The following is a 23321-nucleotide window of genomic DNA, read 5'->3' on the forward strand; positions in this document are numbered from 1 at the left end:
TTAATTTATCCCTCCTCCTATTGGGACTTCAATTAATTAACATAAAATGTTGGCATTCATGAAAAATGGTACCTGTTTGTTGATGTCAGCCACAGTATCATCCTGTAGGAACTCCGCTGGCACTTCCAATTTTACTAAGAAACGTGCCAGGTAAGCTCTTTTCTTAAGTTCATTGGTCCTCTGAAGAAGCCAATGTAAGACAGGATGAATTACAGGTTTGCTTCCAGTAACTAACCCTTGGCGAAATGCACTCCTATATGAAAACAACAAAAAGAAAATACCAATAAATCTCAAACTAAAGAACACTGGCTTGAAACAAAAAATTTGCAATATTTTGGCATTCTCCTTCCACTTGCCTAATGATTTTCTTAATGCTGTTAAAACAGAAAACACTCATGAGGCCATTTTGCTATTTATGATCCCAATTCTGCTACCTTGAGACAGATAAAAACCCCGTAACACATCAAAAGGCTAAGGCCAGCAACAACAACTCTTCCTTTTCTGCGATATTCTTCGGGAATAAAGGCAACGTGGGAAGCGCGTGGGTTTTCTGAGCTATAACCCGGAGCAGGAGGGTGCAATCCAGCCTCGGGCGGCTGGTCTGAAAAGGATAGGGAAGGGACTGACCCTGCCAGTCATGCGGCACCCTCTCCTGGCTGACTCCGCAATAGCAGCTCTGCAGCAGGGCCGGAGGGGCAGCGTACACCTGCAAGAGCCTTCTGCTGGCGTCGCCTATACCATATTCTATAGTGAAAAGCGAGGAGCAGCCTTCAAGGCTTTACGCATACCCACTTGGGCAGTCCAGGTCAAAAATACACGCCTACTGAATTGGAGATTGTTACCGTATAAGCTGTAAAAGATGTTTTTACCGTGATTTGTAGACAAAAAAAATACTTACAAGTCTGATATACTTCCTGGAGGTTTGTATTTAAGGATACCAAGGAGACTCAACATTCTTTTAGCTGTTTGTTCCGGCAGCTCCTCTCTAATGTCAACAGCATGCTAAATAGTTAAAAAAAAAAAATAATTATCCACTGTCTGTCCAAGTCATGTTAATTAACTAGCAACACTAAAAGAATTTACTTTATCCATTTATCATGTTATGTCGATGAAGTGAGATGCTCTATATAGAATATCCTTTTTATCACCAAACTTCAATTCTCTCCTAATGGATTTTTCTCCAACATCTGTATTCAGGTAAATTTATCCTAGGTATAAATTTTGTCTGCTCATGGGACCTCACCTATGCAGATAAACCAATTACTTCCACCAAGGAAGACAGATATCCAAGCACACAAACGCACATGTATTGGTACCCCAGATGTATGAACAATCCCTCCTGATCTTACACACACTTTTGGTAGCCTCAAAGGAGAGGGATTCAATACCTATTGCAACAGTTAAATCATGAAGTTCAGTTCTTTATCAATTCCTACCTTGTGTATGTGTGCAAGACACAGCCTGACTTTTGACTTAAGAACACAGCCGTTGCCAGTATGAACCAAGTTAACATATGTATCCCAAGGAAAAATATACAGTCATCAGTCTCTAGGAGACAGGGATCCAGTATCCCTGGCCCAAGAAACATTTGCCGGTTTGCCAAAAACACATAGACGTATAGACAGAAAGAATCCTTGCCAGGCACGTTTATTTCCAGGAAGATTCATATAAGCTATTTTGGTAAACAAAACATGCCACAAGATTACACAGAGCCAGACCTAAATAAAAGCAAATTTCTGTGTCAAGTCCATTTAAGGTGTTCGCAATTACACAGGTCTGAGCACCTCTGATTGCCTTTCTTACCTTTGGGTCAATCTCCCCCAGAACATCATTGAGCAGCTGCAACAGCTGCATTGACTCTAAGGAGTCAAACGTGATTAAATTGTAGTTCTTCCTGAAGGGCTCCTGATTGAGCTTCTCAACAATGAACTGGATTTGATCACTCATGATCGTGGCCTGGAAAAACCTCTGCAGGAAAGGCAAAAGAGCTGTCAGGAGGCCTCGGCGGGGAGCGGGAGCTGGGGGCTGCCAGGAGGGCGGCTGAAGGCACCACCTCAGCGAGGCCCACGGCAGCCCAGAGGCGGTGCGCTGGCACCGGGCGAGGCCCGGCCGCCCCCTCGGCCCCGCAGGGCACCTCGCGGCCTACGGAGGAAGGTCGGGCCCCTCAGAGAGACCGCGGCGGGGGAGGCGGCCGGGCCCCCACCGCCAGCGGCAGCACCCTGAGGCGACGGGGCGGCCTCGTCCTCCGCCTCCCGCGCGGGCCGCCCCGGCCCTCCCGCGCGCGCCTCCCGGTTACCCTGGTAACGGTTGCCCGGGCCAGGGCGATGGCGTCACTTCCGACGCTACCGCGCGCTTCTGCCAACGCGCCGAAGCGGCTGGAAACGGGCCCGAGCGAGGGGGTGTCCGCGCATGCGCAGAGCGGCGGAGGGGTGGGTTGTGGGGAGACGCGGACGCCCCGGCGGGTCAGGCCGTGTCGGGTTTGGCTCTCCCGGCGGAGGGTGGATTCCTTCCCTCTCCTCGCTTGTTTCGCCATCGACCGCAGCCTGACGGGAGGCAACGCGGAGCAGGCCGCACCGGGAGGCTTCCCGGCGGCGTCGCGGCCTGCCCCGGGCAGCCCTTCCCGCCGCGCCGCTTTCCCAGCTCGGTGGGGCTCTGGGGAGCTCAGTCTCCCCCCGCTTCCCGCCCTGAATTGGGCAGGAATTGGGATTTTTATTGCCGGCTTCTGACGAGAGGGCAGGTGGTGGCGGTGCCACAACAGCAGGCCCTGCCCCGCGCCATGGTGTGAGGCAGCCGGAGTAGGCGCAGCGCCATGGCGGGGCATCAGATGGGTTTTGCAGCAGGGTAGGGTCGAGGCCTCTTTGCTGTGTGGGAAGCATGGCTGTGGTCGCTGTGGGTGATGCTGGGGTGTATGCGCCATAGGCCAAATCTCTCATAGGGCTTCTTCACAGCACAAGCGACCTTGATGCAAGGAACGGCAGAAATAGGTTTGAGATTCACCCTTTAAAGTATATACTTAGCTTTGCGGTTTCTTAAGAGGGAGGCTGTTGTCGCATGTGTAGGAGATGTACAAACAGGTTGATGCAGTTACCCAATTAAGATTTCTGGCAGTCTTTGACAGCATGAAGAGATGTCAAGTGTGGCTGGTGTACATATCAGGTGAATGGTTACTTCATTTCTTTCAAGTGGAAAAATGCACAGAGGATCCTTGTGAAAAAGGAGTGCCAGTCCTGTGCCCAGGCTTCATTAGGGGCATACGGCAAATCTGTGTCCTCAGGGTTGAACATCAATTGTCAGTGTGCCTCAAAGTAGCAATGAATCCATAGTACTAGCTATGCTAAATCTGAAACAAGGACAGGAGCTTCAAAAATACCAAACAATCAAAAATACATTAAAATGAAGCTTGTTCATTAAATGCATAACTCTCCATCTGCAAGTTTTTTGTTGCAAATCCTTCAAAACCCATGCTCAGACCTTAAATAGGTGGATTTGGGAGCCTCTGCTGTAGCTTCTTGGATAGTCTCAGAATCCCATGTGAGTCCACAGATGATGGATTAAAATATGCAGTGAGTCATATTAAATTGGTGCCAATTGAAATGCACAGGTTGTAAATCACTGCAGAATTTGACTCAGTAGATAGCAATCATAAATGTAATACTTTGCAATTCTAAGCACTGCGTCTATCTTTTTTCTTTCTGAAGAGCAGAAAAAGCTTCATAAAATGCTAATTCACTGGTCTTCACGGGAAGCCTGAAAAGTGACACTGCATTGGTATCCTAGCTTTCAACTGGCTAAACTAAGTTGCAGAGGGGATGGGTGGGTTGCTTGTGATTGTATATGAAAGCTGTGGTAGAGCCAGGAACATAATCCAAGTCTCCTGACTCCTGGATTTGAACTTTAAAACCAGATCATATTTCCTTTGTGCTTTTAGTCTGTATACTGACCTTTAGGAATTGTATTTACCTACAAGTTCCCAGAAGAGATCTACTTTCCCTTGACATGCTTTCCTGGTATCAATTACACTTTTCTTCTGATGAGTATTTTGAGTATATAGAATACACAGAGCAAATGAAAATGGTATTTCCTGTGGAGGCGCTGGGGGCCAGGTCTGCTCCCTGTAGGCTGCGTTAATAGCTAATAGGAAGTGGTGGATGTGGGTCCGCCACTTAATGCTAGAGAAACACTGTTTCTGTAAATATTATTACACATCCTCTCTTTAGACCTTGGCGCAGAGAGAGTGATTGTGCTTACAGTGCTGAGGATGGAGAGGGATCTGTGCTGGGTAAAGTGTGAGGGTGGTGCTCTGAAATTCTTTACATCGGACTATTTCAGTCTCTACACTTTCCAAGAAGCAAAGGACTGTTACCCTCTTCTCATGTCTCCATAACGTTACAGAGGCAACAGATAAAGAAGAGGAAGGATGTCTAAAAACTTTAGAAAATGCCAAGATAAGAAGAAAAAAAGATAGTGAGATTGTTTCACTGTGTCATGGTGGAAAGCCACGAAGCCTGATTGTTCTGACTCTTGGGGGAGGAGACCTGCATGACCAGTCATTAGAACTAGATTGGCTGAGCTCTGCCTTGCTGGACTGTTTGAAAGCTCAACTGATTAAAGGCAGGAGCAAAATCATACATTGGAGCCGAGTTCTATGTGACTTCTCAACTTGGGGAAAGTGTGCGGGATCCTGTGTTGTCTTTAAAGTTGTAGGTTTTCATGATCCTTTTTACAGTTTTGTGCTATTTGTACGTGGAGTGCAAAGTAGCCACACTGCTACCACAGGCTGCCTGCCAGCTGCTTGATATTTACAGTCTGTAGTGGTATCTGAATTTTCCAACTTATTGCTTAAAAAATTAAGGTTTAGCTCAGTATCTTGACCTCTGTGTCACAACAGAATCTTCACAGACTTAAAAGAGATGATAGCTTTCAGTGTAGCCTTCAGTAAATATCACAGGAAGCAGCTGAGATGTTTGTTTGACGCTTAGCTTGTCTTAAGTTATCTTAGTTGGAGTCATGTGGTATCTGGATCAAGTCTTGCGGAATAAAAGGCCAGAGTCCATGTATATTTGTTGTAGAATTCTGGGGGTATTTTCCAAACTCCCAAGTTAGTTTGCATGGAGAGTGATACAGAGTTTCAAGCAGTTTCCTAATGACATGAGAGTTTATTGTAAGACCTCAGCCCTATAGTTCCATCCATTTCTCTGGATAGGGGGGGGGCTTACATTTTGTATTGCTTGGGAAATGCTTATGGAAGCTGCTTATTCAAAAGGCATCATGCAGAGGCAACGTGCAGAAGAAAGAGAATGGAGCCTGCAAATAAACTATCCAGATCGAAAGGATCTGCAGGCACAGCTTCATTACTCCCTCCTGACTTTCTCCTCCCTTTATAGCCACTGCTGTGTGGAATACTGCCTTGCAAAACTGTGAGAGAGCTCGACCATAGAGGCCAGCAAATCAGAGTGGAATGAAACCTGAGCAAATCAAAATCGTGCTCCACAGGCAAAGAGAGATCACCTTATATGGGAACATCATGGGCAAGAAGATGAATACGTCCGGCTGAGCTGCTGAGGTCAGATCCCAAACAGATGGAGGACGTTAATGTGAAAACAAGAGCATTTAGGAAGAGAAGACAACATTTACTTCTGCTTCGCTTATGCAATCTGAGCCCTCCTGTTTTTGTCTTTTATTATAAATATTGTTATGTGTATGTACACATAGGTCTGACTGTGCTATATTAAACATCAATTTCTTTGTGTCTATTCTAGCACCTAAGTGCATCCCAGGTCTGTTTCTGGTTCCTACTTGCGGCTTTTTCAGTTGTTATTATGTAGCAGAATTTTGCTTGCTGAAGTGTCACTAATACCAACCCTAGCAATATGGACTGTGGTCAGCAAAAGCCTAAGAAGTTATCACTGATGTCTCAAAAAATTAAGCCTGTTTGTGCAGAATGTAACTTGTTCCTGTGTGCTGAAGCATTTAAGACAATACCAACAGCCAAGAAGCCTGTCTGGTTCTGAATGTTTTGTCATGACTGCAGCCATAGGCAGCATCCTAGGTGATTTGAAATACTAAAGGATTGGAAGAAAACCATTAGATCTGTGCTGTAGGGTTTGTATATTTTATGCCTCTGTGGGTCTTCTGTTGCAAGAGAGAGGACCCTGGTCCTTTTAATCTGGGTCTAATGGGTCTTGTCTTGCAGATTCTGAGCCTGAGATTTACAGCTCTGCATCTTCACAGCTCTACCTCCTGTGTTTACAGTGTCAGATGGTAGCGTTACAACTGCTCCTTCACCCCCTGAACCGGATGCAGTGGGCTTGCAGCACACTGACCAGCTCTGGCTTGTGCATGGTTCTGTGGAGTAGAAGAGGCTGCAGCCAAAGGATATGCCATGTATTGGCTCTGCTGAGAGGAGTAGTGACTTTGTCACTCCCTTTTAATCCCATGACCAATCTAAGACCAAATAGGATGGTGTCCCGTGCAATGTGAGATAAGAAGCTGGAGATCTCTGTGGCCACTGATGACTCAAAAGCTGGCTTTACTATTGCCCTGTGCCTTGCATCGCCATTGCTACCCTTGTGAAGTGTGTGTTGCATGCATCTGACCAGTCCAGAAGTGTATCGCATCGTCTTTGCGCTGGTGCAGAGTTTTGGGTGGTGGAGAGTCAGGCTCAGAAGGAGGTCAGTGTGACACCAGCTTCCATCTGTTTAGCCTCATCTTTACAGTTGTCCCAGTGTTACTTCAGACTGGCAAAGTCTGGTAGTGTTGCGGAGATATGGTGCCGTCAACAGAAGGTGACGTGAACAGTGCTGAGCAATCAGCTCTGGAGCTCCAGGCTGAAATTTGGTGCTTTTTCTGTGAACAAACCAAAGGGTGTGGGTATTCAGGCAGCTCTTGATGCCATCAATTGCCATTCTTTAAAATGCCTGTAGTACCATTATCATACAGGTTTCTGACTGTGCCTTTAGGTGGGGTAGCCTGAGAAGGATGCAGGGGTGGAAGAAGACAATACCAAGTAGTTGCGATTTTCAAAAGTCAGTACCTCCCAGGAAGTGCTAGCAATGGGTGTACGTGGCTGGCTGGAAGGCCTGACTCAGTACGATTCTCCAAAATACATACGCGTTCAGAGTGTTACATATGGATTCGTGAAAGTTCTTCTTTACATAACTGTTGCTCTGTCTATTTGGTAAGTGCACGGTGATGGGGTGCTGTGTTGTACGTGAGCAAATGTTTCTTGTATTGGGGGTTGTCTGGTTGGCTTTCAGCGGTTAGAGTTTTGTGGTACCAAACAAGATCATTGATCTGGTGTTAGATCATTCTTGGAAGATGGATGTGGTTGTGGGAACTTTGTGGTGGGAATACAGCATAGGATGTTATCTAACAAGGTGGAGTTGCTTGGACAGAGTTAATTAAGCTTCCTCTAAAAAACACTTGCAATTTTGTTTCTTGCCATGCTGTCTGGTTTTGCTTCTTGTCTGAAAAATCCAAAATAACTCCACTGAATAATCTCAGATTTACACCAGTGTTTCTGAGATTAGAATTTGCTCTGTAGACTCTCTTATTCAGGGTCAGATGAAATGGCAAGTCACCCCTTGCAGCAGATTTCAAGAACAATAAGATGTTTTAGGAATATGCAATAATTAATTGCCTCTAAAGGGCAGATTTTCCTCTTTGCTGCCAAACTAGGCCTGTTCTCAGTGATAAGTGTTTGCTGAACAAAGTCTGCTGAAGTTCATAAAGTTAGTTTCATTCTCATGGGAGGGCAGCAAGCCAGGACATTGGGCACACTGATCCCAATCTCACAAAGAATCAAGTCTGCAGGAAATTCAAGTTGCCTTACTTCTCCCTCTCAGGGACACCTTATTGCAGCCTTCCAGTACTTGAAGGGAGCTTATAAGATGGGGCCAGACTTTTTAGCAGGGCCTGTTGCGATAGGACAAGGGGTAATGGCTTTAAACTAAAAGAGGGGAGATTTAGACTTGTTAGAAGGGAGGAATTTTTTTACAATAATGGTGGTGAAACACCGGAACAAGTTGCCCAGAGAGGTGGTAGATGCCCCATCCCTGGAAACATTCAGGGTCAGACTGGATGGGGCTCTAAGCAACCTGATTGTTGTGGTTTGGGCTGGGCTGGCTGCTGAACAGACAACACATGCTCTCTGTAACCTCTCTCCCTTCAGAGAAGGGAAAGCATCTCCCTTCAGAGGAGAGGAGAGAGAGAATGAGAGAGAGACGGATTGAAAAGAAAATTAAAACTACTTTAATGAAAATGTTGAAGATGTCTCTGCTCATTGCGGAGGGGGTGGACTAGATGACCTTTAAAGGTCTCTTTGAACTCAAACTATTCTGATTGTATGATTCTACTAAGGTACTATACCCACCTACTGCTGCTCAGAGCTGGGTTCCCACTGCCGGTTTCCAACAACGGTTATCCCAAAGCACTCTTCTCCAGAAGGAAAAGGCTGAAATGCTATTATAATAGACAATATAAATAAAGGAACGTTGATGACTTGCTCTGTATTTCTGTTCTTCAGATACTATTTTATCCCTCACCAGAACAGTCTGTTGTTAAACTGAAAGGGTGCTAGCTCTTGCGGCTTGTTTTTCAAAGCAAACCTTTTATATCACTTTTATGTAGTGTGGAAAGTATCTTCTGAACATACAGAAGTTTTTCAAAGTTGATGCTGCTTTTATGAGTTAGATCAGTCTTTTATTAACACATTCAATTCATAAGAAAGCAAAAACATTAGGTCAAGTTTTTTGAAGCAACCAGCATGAGGCACAAAAATAGTCACTGTGGAAAGTTGACTAAGTATTTTAAGCTCTATTAAAAAAAATGTAGAGAGGGCACTACTGTTTGTAATGGACAAAGTCAAAGTCTAGGTACGCAGCAACACAGCATGAGTGAAAATTTTGGGGTGACATCAAGCCCCGTTGCAGTTAACTGGTGTTTCACAAATGGCATCTGAAGGGCCAAGATGTCACCTCATGTTTTCTGTATCATTTAAGATGGGAAAATAGAAATTCTATTATTGCATATATCAATTCATTTCTGACAAAGCCAAAAGTTGCAAAAGTGAAACCAAGGTAGACTTTGGTCCAGCCAATACATGTATCTCACACAAAAAGGCTCTCAATTACTTGAAAATGTCCATCTGACTTTTATCTTGCAGTGCATTTTGTCCAAGAATGATACAAAGAAGCTGACCCATTTTATTCTTATAGGCTTATTTGTCCTTTCTGTTTTGTCTGGCCAGTGGTATTGTCATCACTTACAGACTCTATCAGGAGGTGGATGAAATCAACAGCTCAGTTCGCACTAGTGTGAAGGGAGTAGCTTACACGAACAACAGGATCTGGGATACAGCCGAATACACTGTACCAATGCAGGCAAGTCTTAATTTAATGTCAGTCCAGTGTTCAACTTCCATTGATACATCTGTTGCTTTCCTGACATGTCTTTATCCTACCATTCAATGTGATTACATTGGAGACAGCAATGTTTAAAGCCCAATCTTCCCCTCCTCCATTTATGTAAGGAAAAAAAATCCTCTTTTATGAGATTTCTGTGGTGCTGTTTGTTACACGATTTTTACATGATCAATTTAATATTTTGGTAATAGCAAACCTAGGAACAGATTCACTCCAATATAGCTGTACTAAACACAGTAGTGTTGTACCAATTAATGCTAGTCTTTCTCAGTTGTAATGCCAGTTTAAAAAAAAAAAAAAACTTCAGTGCCTTCTTGGCTCTGGCTGCTCCTTCCTGCCCTGATGATGTCCCTGTCTTTTCCTGTTTGAGCTGGATAGAATCTGAATGTACATCAGGGGGAGGTAGAGCAGGAACACCCTTGTTGTCCTTCCAGGTGATGATCTGGAATGACAGAGGTCTGAATCAAGGATGCTAAATGTCAGTCAGATTCATATTCTTTCCTCTGTGTAGGCAATAAACTCTTTTTTCGTGATGACCAACATCATTAAGACAGAGAATCAGAGAGAACAGACGTGCCCTGAGGTAAATATGTTTTGTGATTTATACTTATGATGTATCGAATGTATGTTGATGTAAAAGACTGAACTGTCCTTGGAGCAGTCTGGTACAAGCAAATACTGTTGCTCTTTATGTCTGTATCTCAGCAGATAACATGCAAGATCTAGTTTAATTGCTTTTCTTTCTCGGGGAATCAAGTGGCGGTTGTGACTTTGCCGTGCACCAATTAACTTGCAGCCAAACCGATCTGCATCACTTTCAGGAGGTGATGGCATTCAGGCCACTGGTTGCTGTCCAGCTTCTCTGGCATTGCTGCTGTTCTTGAGGATAACCTGAAGGAATGATGGAGCTACAGAATTGCTCTCAGCCTCTCTGCTAATATGGTGCTCTTACTATTACTGTTGTTCATTCCTACATGTCCCCTTCCTTCCTTTCTGTAGGTCAAACCTGGTCATCAGCTGCAGCTCTCCTCTTCATTTGGCTGGCCTAAAAGTGGCACCTTGCAAAGTAGTTCCCAAGTACAAGTTGACTTTCACTGGCAATGTACATGGGACTGTTAGTAAACAAAGAATTAAATAGTCCAGTATTAAATTTATTGTGCGTAATATTATAGGAGAGAGTGTGAAAAATGGGAAAAGACATAAATAATAAAGGGAAATGTTATTGTAAGCAAGGAAAGGGCTTCTATTCTCATTTTGCAGGTACCTGAGCCTTTATCTCCTATAAGCCAAATAATTAGTAAGGGTTATACCTGCTCTGCATTGTTATTTTCTCTTATTATTTGATATTTTTACATTGAAGCTGAGTAAGACTTTTTGCATAGGTGTGGAGAGGGAGATATTTATATTGCTCTTTTATGTAAATTTTTTCCAGTATCCCTTTGCCAAAGCTATCTGCTCTTCAGACGAGTCCTGTGAAAAAGGGAGTGCAGATATCCACAGTAATGGTAAGTAAATGGCATTTTCAGATTGAAATATTTTTTGTGGGTACTATCTTCTATTGCATTATTGACCAGTGCAGCATGTGGAAGATCCAACTTGGAGAATTGCAGTAGAACAGTACAGAATCCTAAGAGATATCTGAGAACGTATTTTCAAAACCACAAAACTGAGTTCTTACCAGCTCGTGTGTGCCCTTACTAAAAGGAGAAACAGTGTGAGGGAGCAGAGGAAGGGGAGAGATGAACCAATACAGACTGGTGTGAATGAGGGCCAACCCACGACGCTCTCCCATTGAACTCCATGGCTGCTTAGGAAGTGGAGTGACAGCGGGATCTGTTTGAAGGGTCTGTAACACCCCTGTGATGGTTAGGTGGTTCTCAGAATAAGTCAGGGGACTTGTGTCCTTTATTTGGGACCAGCTGTCCAGCAGGCATCATATTGTTTTCATCTGCTATGCGAGTTCTTTGTAGTGCTGAGATTCCCTGAATTTGGGCTTCTGGCTGGATTACTACTTTCCCTGGTAAAGACTAAACCCTCACAGAAAATGCTGACTTTCCAGGAGTGCAGAAAGAATTAAGGTTTTCTGCCCACCTTTATATCCTTGTTTAATTTGCTCACGTTGTTGAATTAAACTTGACTGAAACAGTTGTTTCTCGATTTATCCCAAGACTCAGATATGTAACCTCATAAAAAACTGTGAAGGAAATTACTTCACCCTCAACCCAAACAATGACAAGCACTGTTGACCCAAGCAAACGGCTAAATAAGGATTGATGAGGTGTGGCAGGACCATGGTTTGGGTAGTTCTTACAGCTTCCTCCTATAGAAAGCTGCAACAATCTGAAATGTCAAATTCCTGATCTTACATTTGAGGAGGAATCCACTAACGAGTTGAAACTGTCTCCTAATTGGCAAAAAACTCTTGTCTTTGCTAAGTAAGAGCTTGTCTCCCTACAGGAATTCAAACAGGAAGATGTGTGAATTATAATGCAACTGTTAAAACCTGTGAGGTGAGGGCATGGTGCCCTGTGAAATCCATGGAAACACCCCCTGAGTAAGTGAAAGAGATATCTGCATGTTTTTTCTATCTAAAGAAAGATTTACTTTGACAAAGTCATGAAATTTTAGGATAATCCCTTTGCCTAGGCATATATAGATCTCGTGTAAAACAGCTATTTCCTACATAGTCATACTGTTAACACTCATTATAATATCTAAATATTCTAACAATCTGTCCCATTGTATGATTCTGCAGTGATGTCATAGCCTCCAGTTTGTATCATCATGCAGCTGCCATAGAAACTATTTTAGATACCACAGGCTCATCTTGAATTCACTAGAGGCGTTTGGCTCATTAATTCAAATGTCAAGGAAAATGCATCAACGTAAGATAGGTTTAATCAGTGACAGAAAAAAAAAGTTTCCTAACTTGGGGTTTTCTTCTCCAAGGCTTAGGGCTCTATGGTATAGAAGTTCTTTGTGGGCTCATTTATCACTGTGAGGTTGCTTCCACCTCCCAGAACAGTAGGGTAGCATGGTTGTCTGTACATTGTGCTGCAGGCTACTGTTTGGGGATCCACCTCAGACTGAAGAACAGTCTCTCCATTCTCTCTACGTAGATGATGGCAATCACCTCAGTGCTGGCAATCTGTAATAGTGATCTGAAGAAAACTCTAGGAAAAAGACTCCACGGAACAATGCTGCTGTGACCTGGAGAGTAGGATGGAGGGGTCTTGTTGCCATCTTTTTTTGTAACCCCGTGACTGTACAGTGCTCCAAGATTCTGTATCAGTCAAAGCATGAAAAAATTTTATAAAAGATTTGATTTCAACCAAAATGATGGAAGTTATACTCTAAGAGAGCAAATGATAATAAATTTTAGCTCTTCTCAACCAATTTTGAAATACATGTGTAAGAAACTAGGTCAATTATCACTTTTATTAACTCATTGATTTTAAAAGATACAAGCATGATTCTATGTCTGTATCCCATCTTTTCCCTAATTTGGGTGTTTCTGCAGACACTGAGCAATTTTTTCACTGCCAGGTCCCGTCCAGAGCCCACAATGCCTCCCACAGCTCCTTCTGCTGAGTTTTTTTCAGCTTTTTAAAGGAATTTCCATTCCCTTCTCTTGCAGACAGAGTTGTGATCTGAAAAAGGCTTTGTCCAACAACAGGAAGGCTGTAATTGTTCATACAGCATCCGGGAAAGATATGCATGAGCTTCCTGAGTTAATGAAATCCTAGTATTTTTTTATAAAGTTTCAGTGACTGCCAGTCAATTTTAAATGTCACACTGCGTGGGCTCACTACTGCATAAGTTACAGAGGGAATTTTGCTTTTAATTACATCGCACAGTTGACACTTTCTGTCTTGTTTCCTAACCTTCCTCTAAAGTGACAGTAGTCGGTTACTACCAGGGACCAAAAATAATGGATGAGATGTTTGATCCAAACCTCTGGTGTATAAAGTTCCTTCACAAGTTCCATTGGCAAGGAAAAAATGAGGAATCACTAAAAAGCTGAGTGTTTATTTTCTACCAAAACGGTACATAAGACCGAGGTCAGAGCCCAGGAAGCTTTGCCATCTGGTTGAGCCACTGAGGTAGCAATGTTGGGCATTGGTTACACCCATGATTGTCTTTATTGTCCAAATTTCTTTGAAAGGTAAGTTTCATGAACTATACAGGAGGCCTCCTTTTCCTTCCTGTTAGTTATGGCAGGAGCTGAACAAAGGCATTGCATGTTGGCAAGAAGGTTCTTTATTTTTGATTGTTCCTTTCTGCCTAAGGCAGGGCATGGTTGTCAGATTAGCTGGCTGAAGGGCAGGTGTTTACAGCACCTTTTTCAGAAGAGCTTTGGATCAGATTCCAGATGCTTCCCAGTGGATGACTTATGAACAGTTTCACATTATAGGTTCATTCATTTTTAATTCTTTAAAAATTAGCATACAAATTAATGTCTTGACTGTTATACACTGAAATTCATCCATGACTTCTGTCCAGGTAGCATCCACAAATGTTAATTTGGTTTGCAGTCAAGTCACGTTCATTGACTTCGTTTAGAAGACATTCATGAGAAGTCCCTCATGGAAGCTGCATGTCATCCAGCTAATGTGCTTCTTGTCATCACAGATCTCTGATGCAAAGGCATTGCTTGAAATACAACGATAGGAAAAATATTCCCTGCTTAGAAGCACTGTCCTTTATGTGGATGACTGCTGTGCAGACTGGGTTTCCCCCTTGGAGTGGCTGTCTTGATGGAAATGAAAATATTCCTGGCTCATTCTTAAAATGGAACAATGCCAATATTCCAGTTCAGCGTTAATACCTATGCTAGACAAACAATGCCAAAAATTGTATCCCTTACTTTCCTATAGCCCTGGCAAGTCCTGGACTGTAGCAGAGGTTGTCTTACACAGTAGAGGCCAAGGTTATCCAGCTGGCAGCTTGTGGGAAAATTCCTTCTTTCCTGGCATGTTAGATTCAGAGAAATCATTCTTTTGAGGAAGGGTCAGACAGGCAGCCTGCTTTCCATTGTGTTTGCATTCCACGTACATACTTAGTGACACAAACCACTGTGACACAAACCACTGTAGGGCAAGTCCTCAAACTGGTATCTGCTAGGAAGGCAGGACAACTTTTGATGATGTGACTCGACACCTGACTTCCAGAGACATCCTGGCTCATTCTTATACTCTTACTAGCTGTGCAGCTCTGGTGTAAATGGCCACTTATCTGGCAACCAGCAATGAAACTGCCAATTCATTGTGCAGAAATCATCAGCTGTCAAATGATGTAATTTCTTACTACTATTCTATAGCAAGATTTATATGAGAAGTCTCCTGAGATCATATTTCAGCTGCATGTAGAGACCCCAGTTAGGCTTGGCCCACACAAACAAGTGCAATAGAGAGAGAACAATTTATAACTAAAACTAAGAAAACCACATATATCTTTCTTGATGCCCTGAGCCACCTAACTCCCTGTATTTCAATCTGTTATTCTTAGCAACATATTCCTCCTACTGACAGCTTTCCAGGTAATAGTAAAGTAGCATAACATTAGCTGATGTATTTAAGTAAAAGAAGTTCGTTAATTTGATGTTCCTTTTTTAGGCCTGCTGTTCTGAGGAGTTCTGAAGACTTCACTGTGCTAATAAAGAACAATATTAACTTCCCAAAATTTAATTACACCGTGTAAGTACAAACATTCCTCAATGCTTTCTGAAGAGTAAGTTGTGCTCTGAAAAAAATGATGGTATAAATTGGCACCTTAAAAAGCCTATGCATTCAGGGCTGTATCTGCCTGAGTGACAAATAGCAAGTTTCTTTAATTCTTTAGCCCTATTAATCCTTCAGGAGCCAACAGAAATAAGGGGAGCTTGGGAACAGAGCCTCCCAGCATAACTCTATTTCTCTCATGCACTGGACAACAGAATTTTTCATTCAGATATACTGGTTTCTGTTAGGGTAAAATCACTAAAATATAGCCCAACAGACATGCGATTCAAATTATAAGGTGAAAATGTTTAGTTTACACAGGTAAAATTTTGCTGGTGATAATATCCAAAGAGTAAAGAATTCATCTTGATTCCCAAATTACAGGTAGGGGTATATAGATCTGGTAGGTACAAAACCAAAAGCTCGTTTACTTACAAACTGACCACACTTAACACAGGTTCTAGTACATGTGAAGTCACTTACCTGTATCTGTAGCTGCTCCAGCTTGTTTTTAAATGTAAACAATTGTTTGTGTTCTTCACAGACTAAATTTTTCACCAAATTTAAATACTTCCTGCACATACAACAAGATAACTTCCCCGCACTGTCCAATTTTCCGTCTGGGAGATATCCTTCAGGAAGCAAAACAGAATTTTTCTGAAGTGGCAGTAAAGGTCTGTGGTATCGCTTTTTTTTCATGCTCAGTGTTAAAATATTTTCTTGATTCTCTTCCTGCATGTTTTGCTGTCTGCCATATAATGGAATGGTTCTAGGTTTAGAAACCGATTGTGTGAGAAGCAAAGTAACCCTAACTTTCAAGAATTAAATGTGCTTAACATCTCACACGATGGAACCCATGTTTTTTACTATTGTAGCATGTAGAGGCCCATTTACAAAGCACAGTGCATTTAAATAGGGCCTATGCAAGGCTGTCACTCGTGATCATCTTTTGATTCTACTCAAGCAGATCCTAAATCATGAGGGAATCATCCAAAAGTCAGACCAGCACAAATGGCAGCTTATATTCAGAGTCAAAAACCACTTATTTTTGCCATTACGTTTTCACTCTGTTCTTTAGGGTATTGAGCCAAATGCCCTTAACGCAGTATCCAGCCATACCTCTAGAAAGTCAATATTGACAGATGGGTAGAATAGAAGTAGAGACAAAGTGTCCTGCCCAGGGTCATCAAGTGAGCCACATTTATTGGTTCTTAGCCTGGCACTGTGCATTCAGATGAAAAATTTGGACTGGGTGCCTACAAAGCTTAGGCTTGCACTCAGGCTTTTGGTCTGAGCCTGTACATAGTTTAAAGCAGCAAAATGACTGTCACAGTATATCAGCTACATCCATCCACACTTGTGCTACTAAGGTGAAGAGAAATAGAAGATAGAAAAAGCCTGAATGAGTGATAGCTTCTAGCTGACGTAACTAAGTCACTTCCAGAGAAGACTTCTTGATTGGCAAATTTTGCTTATGAGTTAGCATGTCTATAGAGATGTGTCCCTGCCAATGGCATCCCTCAAGTCTCTGCTGACTTTAACAGCAGTTTAGCACAGACAGCAATCACAGCACTAGTCCCTAAGCTCACTGTGTCTGTTTCTAGGGAGGAATTATTGCCATTGAGATTAACTGGGACTGTAACTTGGACAGCTGGTTTTACGACTGCAGTCCAAAGTATGGTTTCCGCCGCCTTGATGACCAAAAAATAAAGCCTGGATTCCACATCAGGTAAAAAATGTTATATAAATCAAGTAGTGTGTTTTCTGAGTTGAAGCAAAGATGTCATGAGGTGTGAGGAATAATGACTTGGAATGACAAAGCGTTTGATTCTCCTTCTTCACTGTTGTAGTCCTGTCCTTAGCCCGCAGCTACTGCAGTTGTATAGGTGTATCATCATGGTCATGTTCCAAATGAGTGTGCTTGTATTGCGGGAGATTTTACTTCTGTGTTGAAAGACCTAGAAATTTCCAACAAGTATTCTGGGAGCTAACACAGAGAATAGTTTGGGCAGATTCTACCATATGGCAATTGAGCCTTGAAACTACCTAAACTTGTGAGTTTCCCAAGGCAATTAACACAAATAAAATAACAAAGTGTTTTTCTTCCATCTGGGTAACCCCACAGTTCACTGAATCAAGATTTATTCAAAAGCAAATTAGAGCTTTTGGTTCTGTGTGCATACAGCAGATTTATGAGAAATTTTGACAAAAAATCTTGACATGACTCCAGTTCTAAATAGTTAAACAAAGCATTTATCAAATGCTTATCAGCGTGTTTAAAACTAAAGTTGTCCCTCAGATCTAGGTGAAAACTCTTGCGTAACAACACTCTTTTTTTTGCCTTGTGGCATGATTATTATTACATTGTGGGTTTTCATACATCTGCGATGCTAACATGAGTGCCGTTACTGTACAGGAGCTGCGAGCGTATTTCAAGCTGCATTGTGCTGAAGCTGTGCAAACAAAGAACAAATAGGTGTTCTCTCTGACAAGGCAACCACAGACAGGAGGTGGGGGAGATCACAAGGAAAAAGTAAGACAGTGCTGTGAGGCTGAGGCTAGCAACCTTTCCGTTGAATGCATTTTTGTAGGCAAAGCAGTTTCTGAGAAGGTTTTTGGAAGAAGACAGTAGAGTAGTTTTGAGGATGTTTAGTGTCAGATTAACAGCCGGGGTCAAAATGCCAAGAATGGGTTTGCCCAAAATTTGTTATCTTTTAAGCATCAAAGTACCAGTCTGTAGCAAGATTATTTTGCTGCAGTTCAGCTGAAAGGTGCTGCAGGAAGTGAGCCTGGTCTGAGAACGTAGGCTGCTGGAGAGTGTGCATGATGCCAGACCACATCCTGGTAGCATGACTCTCTATCTGTTAATGAAGGGGTTTATTGGCAAAGAAATGTTATTCTCTAATGTCTCGAAAATTAAAAAAGAGGAGCAAAGTAGTTCAGTGCAGCAATTTAAAAAGCAAAGACAGTGAATAGATGGAGCATAATATTATTTAAAACAAACATGGATGTTTTGGCGAAGAACATGCACAAACCCTGCTACACTGTTGAACTAGTCTATGCAAACTTGTATGAACAAAGCTGCTGCTTTCAGTGAAAGTACCCAAGTGAGTAAGGGGGGAGAGCTAGAAATAAATACATTGAAAACTTTTTTGACATCAGTGACATGTCATAAGAATGTAAAATATTATCATATCAGAGGTCCATCTAGCCCAGTATCCCAAAGCTAACAAAGATCAATAGCAGGAGAAAATTTTGGGAAAGAGCATCAGAAACAGGGCACGTATAGAATGCTGCTTCCCCTGCGGTCTAGCTGACCGGAAAACTACTCTGGGTAGTTTATAACCTCTGTCTGCACAGAGCCCTATTGATTTAAGCTCAGTTCCAAAGGGAATTTTGTGACAGACTTAAATGGAAACAGGCTTTAGCCTTCCAAAAGAAAAGAACTACTTGAAGTGCAAGGGAGCAAAGCTTCAGCCAGTGATCAAGAAAGCTCTTAACAGGTAAGCTCTGAGCACAAAGCTGTTACAGAGGAGAAGGCTTCTATGCTGTCAAGAGCAGATGTGAAATAACCTCTACCCTGAGGGCTAGAGAAAACCTCTGATCCTGGAAAGAGTTAGGAAAACTTTCAAATAAAATCTAACTGACCTGCAGGCTTCAGAGGCTAAGAGTTCGCCAATAAAACATGCCTTCGGCACAGACCATGGAACCGTTCAGCACAAGAAAAAGGGCATTCCACGTCTGTGCAAGCAAGGAGAAAGCGGAACACGTTACAGTGTGTTTTTTCTGAGTGACTCACTGCCTTCAGAGAATACAAATCAGATTGCGGTGAATGGGACGCAAATGATCGCATGATCTAGGGAACTCTGATTAAAAACACTCTGAAAGTCTGCCAAACTTAGCTTGCAGCAGGATCTGCAGGATAGAGTGGAACCAAGTAAAAGCTCGCTGTGGGCTGGTTTGTTAGCATCAATATGGCAAAGCAGAACAGCAGGGACTGAATGCAAAGAGAAAGGAAAGGAGGAAAATGTATTTTTCTTTAGATGTCTCTAGCATCTGAATGAGTACCTGGAGATGCTAGAAAGCAGAGGTCTGAGCTGATGGCATTTACACCAGACATAACCTCTTAAACAGTTTACTCTTTCAGTACTTGAACAGGCAATCAACTATAAATCAAATTTTGATTAGCAATGACAGAGTCATCTGTGAGTATCTGCCACCCCTGGAACTGACCTTCTGTCCCTTTGGCTAAGCAAATTCCCATTCAAATTAGTTATCTAAATGGAGAACAAGTCTTAAAGATCACTCGGGTAAACTTGTCAAGAGCAATACAGCACTTTAAGCCCTGACAGCATGTCTGAAGCAGAAAACATATGGGTTGTTATCAGAGGTTGGATATTAATACCATTCTGTGTTTTAGTATGTCTTTCTGTTTCATGTAATTATTTTGTCTGTACTGCCAGCTTTTCATTGTCAGATTTAAAAAGACCTCTTTGTTCTATGCTCTGTGGCTGCTTATTGATCCATAAGCTGATGTGAGCTGTGCATCAGAAGGGTTGTGTTCTTGATAGAATAAGAAACTGGAAGTTAGTAAAGGCCCACGTGATTCTTGCAACTCTCTACTGATCAAAGAATAGAAAATGGCTAATATCCATCATGCTGAAGTGTGCTCAGCAGTTCTGAGTTGGTCTTGGATAATATGATATTAAAGCCTTCAGAGCATGGGCAATCTTGTCATTGCCAGCACCTCACATAGCCTTGCTGGGGTTTTCTATCTGCTTTACCTGTGATTGAACTTCTTTCTGCAGCTTCAGGTTCCAATTTGAATTGAGACAGCAAAACACTCGTTGGACATTAGTGGGATTTTTAATTTGTCTACATGTATATATATGTATTAATTTAATTTAGACTGCCAGGTCAGATGCTGGGCAAAATACTGTTCGTCAAGCTGGCCTCAGCACCTTCATTTCAGAAGGCTGAAAGGGCTGGAGGAAGAAAAGAGAAGAAACTACGCCTCTTTTTGTGTTCTGCAGCCTCATGGCATTACATTGCCTGGGGAAGCTGCACAGATCTTCATTTACTCTTTTGCAGATATGCAAAGTACTACAAGCTACATGGGAAGGAGCAGAGAACCCTTTTCAAAGTCTATGGAATACGGTTTGATGTTCTTGTATTTGGCACAGTAAATGCAATTCTTTTTCCTTGTGGAGGGGGAGGAAAGCTTGCTATTTTCTTAGCCCCACTTCTGCTGTATACCCCTCTCCTCTCTCCTGTCCATCAATCTGGAATGGAAGTCATGTCAGATGAGTAGATCTAAACTGAACTGAGCAGCATAGGAGAGCAAAGCTGAGGATGAAATGGCTGGGCTGTGAGAGAACCAGGATTGTTGTTTAAGACTGAGGTAATAACAGGTATGGTCATGACGTGATGTTATTGTCATGAACCCCATGTGTCACCACTGTTTCCCTCTCAAGTTGTTTATTCTCCCCTGCTAAGTGTCTGAGAACTTCTATAAAATATTGGGATTGACTGAATTGTAAAGAGACAGAGATACATTGTGAAGAGACAAAAAGAGAAAAGCCATTAAGTTGGATGAATGGTAACAGACCTTGCCTCCCGGTTATTCTTTTCTGCTTTCTTTAAGGGTAGAAAATTTAACATCATTGAACTCTTTAAAAACATTGGGTCCATGATCTCCTATTTTGGTTTGGTGAGAGACTTATTTTTTGTATTAATCAAGTTCTGAGATACAGTCTCATTAAGAAAGTGGAATCACTACTTGCTTTTTTTTCATGGGCAGGTCGTGAGTGCCATTGAAATTGCCATTTTTGCTGTTAATTGCTCCAGCTGCAGCAAGTCACCATTCTACAAAATTTACAACAGGAAAAAGTATGAGACTGTGCTGAATCCAAGACAGGTAAAGAATGTAAATTGCCGCTCTATGGATAAAAAAATGCAGCTGATCCAGGAAGCTTCCATGGAGCTGTGCACTGCATGCACTGCATGAGTACAGTGGGCTCTACACACAACCTTGGCGTGGCAGAGTCACACCAGCTCTATCAGGAAAACCTGCAGGGAACAGCGATCCTTCAAAATAGCAGAAGGATGTCATGAAAGGGTTTTCCATGAAGAGGGCATTGCTCAAAGACTCTTCCCTGCCAACTTCAGTTGCCTCTTCCTCTTTTTCAAGACATTAATGGTTATCTATCTAGGCTGCCTGTAAAATGCCCCGGCATTTTAGACATGCATTTTTAAAGAAGAGTGAAGAGAAGCCCTGCACAACCAGACTCCTACAGTTAGTTCCATACCATCTCTTCCTGTTCCCTCTGGCCCCGCAGCTCCCCATGTCCTTGCTATCCCAAGTATTGGAAATATGGACCCTTGCAACATGCAGTTGCAGGAGATTGTTACTGGAGTACAGACTGCAGAACCCAAGCCCTGAGGTCAGATCTATGCTGTGTTTGTCCCCTATTCTCCAAGTAACTACTCCAGCTGAGAATGCTCATTTCTTCTTCTTCACAGGTGATATATGTGTCCTATGTTGATGAGCCACATGTTACCTTGATAAAGATGCCTCTGAAAACAAGCTTGCAGCATGCTCAAGGCAGCATTGTTGAGGTAAAGACAGACACTTGACCTTTGGGATCCTCCCTTCAGAAGGGAGAACTGCGGAATGTCATTCCAAACTGATTTGGGTTTACGCCATTTTCACCCCCCTATATTTCCAGATTAGATTCTGAGGGGCTAAAACTAGATTCCTATTGTCCGCTTCAAGTTAATAGGTCCCGTGACCAGAAGATGTATTTTCTAGAGTCAGCTGAAAATTGCTGTTTTCCTGTGGTGGGCATGTGCCAGCGGGAGTGCGTTGGTGTTGAAACAACTTGCGAGGTGTCGATTCGATTTCGCTAGGGTGGGTGTTGGCGACACAGAAAGACAATCCTCCTCCAGATCTGCTGATCTATCATCATTATCCCTATTGTACTGTGTCAAATGAAAAAGCCAATGGTGAGGATCACTGTTGTAAATTCACTCTGTGGTTGGATGAAGCAGCAAATGCTGTTTTCTTTAATTTATGTTGGGAATTGTTGTTGCAGAGCCACCCTGTGATATTCTGTCATGCTGGCAGCTGCTGCACCAACGAGTCCAATGAGAACCATGATAATGAAGAATCCGAGCCGATGCATACCAGTGAGTCCAATGAGAACAATGATAATGAAGAAAATGAGCTGGTGCAACCTCTCAGACAAGGGGCCTCTTCCCCAGACTGCCAAAAGTGGTGCTGCTGTGGCAAATGCCAGCCAACACAGAAGTACCAAGAGCAGCTCTGCTGCCGAAGGAAAAAAGGGCAGTGCATCACAACCTCCCATTGGTTTCAGCAGTTGGTGCTGTCCAGTCACACCCTGAAGAATGCCCTTCTCTACAGACAACCCTTTCTGGACGTGAAGGATGGCAATATCAACAACCAGCTGCGTCACCTTGCTTACAAGCAGTACATTCTCTGGCGCTTTGGGTCTTTTGATCTGGAAGACAGAGCCGTCATCCCAAGCTGCTGCAGGCGGAAAATTAGAGATACTTACCCCAAAGCAGTCAACAACTATACTGGTTTTAAGATGGAATGAGGATGTAGCACAACTTGAGCTCACACTGTGACTCACCTTGGACATTTAATCTTTGTTTTCTTTCATGGACCTTTTAAAAAAAAGAGAGAAGAAAGCATATGACTTCCCAAAATCTGTCGTATGGCTGAATTCTTGTATATTGTCTTTGGAGAGGCACAGTTGCCTACTGCTTTGCATAGAGGAACAAATACCTTGAGCTAAAGCGCTTGCTTCTGCCTCCGCTTCATTCTGTGAGTCACCCCACATGGTTTGGAAATGTAGGCTCTGGGGTGAATTTTTAGGGCTAAATTGTAGTGGGAGGTCCCGGGCCTCCTGCCTTTGCACTGGTGCATACCAGAATCCCAGCTGAGTCAGGAGATGCCCAGCACCCTGAAAATAAGATGGAACCAAGAGTCATCTCAAAGCAAGACCCTTTGAAGGAAGGAAGTCCAAAAGAGATATCACTTGAAAACGTGGTCCTGAGCATTTTTCTCCCCCAGCCTCACCACCTTTCTGCAGCCCTGGATCAAGAGGCTCTAGAAAGAGGCTACTGAACATGTAGTTTCATAACTGGCTGTTGA

The 23321-nt window shown here is 42.8% G+C and overlaps 2 protein-coding genes across 2 annotated transcripts in view; one reads left to right on the forward strand and one right to left on the reverse strand.

The window, feature by feature from the left end:
- IFT81 (intraflagellar transport 81) overlaps window positions 1-1947 on the reverse strand; it is a gene marked incomplete at its 5' end in the record, with an annotated part of 42038 nt that extends 40091 nt beyond the window's left edge. The window contains 3 exons of the mRNA XM_082491546.1: window positions 73-253; window positions 899-1002; window positions 1804-1947. Coding sequence (XP_082347672.1) covers window positions 73-253; window positions 899-1002; window positions 1804-1947 — 429 coding nt within the window. The remainder of the gene's footprint in view (window positions 1-72; window positions 254-898; window positions 1003-1803) is intronic.
- Window positions 1948-7052: 5105 nt separating this feature from the next.
- On the forward strand, window positions 7053-22761 carry P2RX7 (purinergic receptor P2X 7; the record flags this gene model as incomplete). The annotated part of the gene is made up of 13 exons (XM_082491923.1): window positions 7053-7177; window positions 9248-9380; window positions 9934-10005; window positions 10855-10927; window positions 11880-11976; window positions 15038-15118; window positions 15687-15816; window positions 16747-16871; window positions 20234-20324; window positions 20787-20852; window positions 20943-21059; window positions 21665-21760; window positions 22237-22761. The coding sequence occupies 13 exons, from the start codon at window positions 7053-7055 to the stop codon at window positions 22759-22761; spliced, it is 1731 nt and encodes a 576-aa protein (XP_082348049.1).
- Between the last annotated feature and the right edge of the window lie 560 nt (window positions 22762-23321).

The sequence above is a fragment of the Vanellus vanellus genome, assembly GCF_965231255.1.
Source record: "Vanellus vanellus genome assembly, chromosome: 16".
Taxonomy (NCBI): domain Eukaryota; kingdom Metazoa; phylum Chordata; class Aves; order Charadriiformes; family Charadriidae; genus Vanellus; species Vanellus vanellus.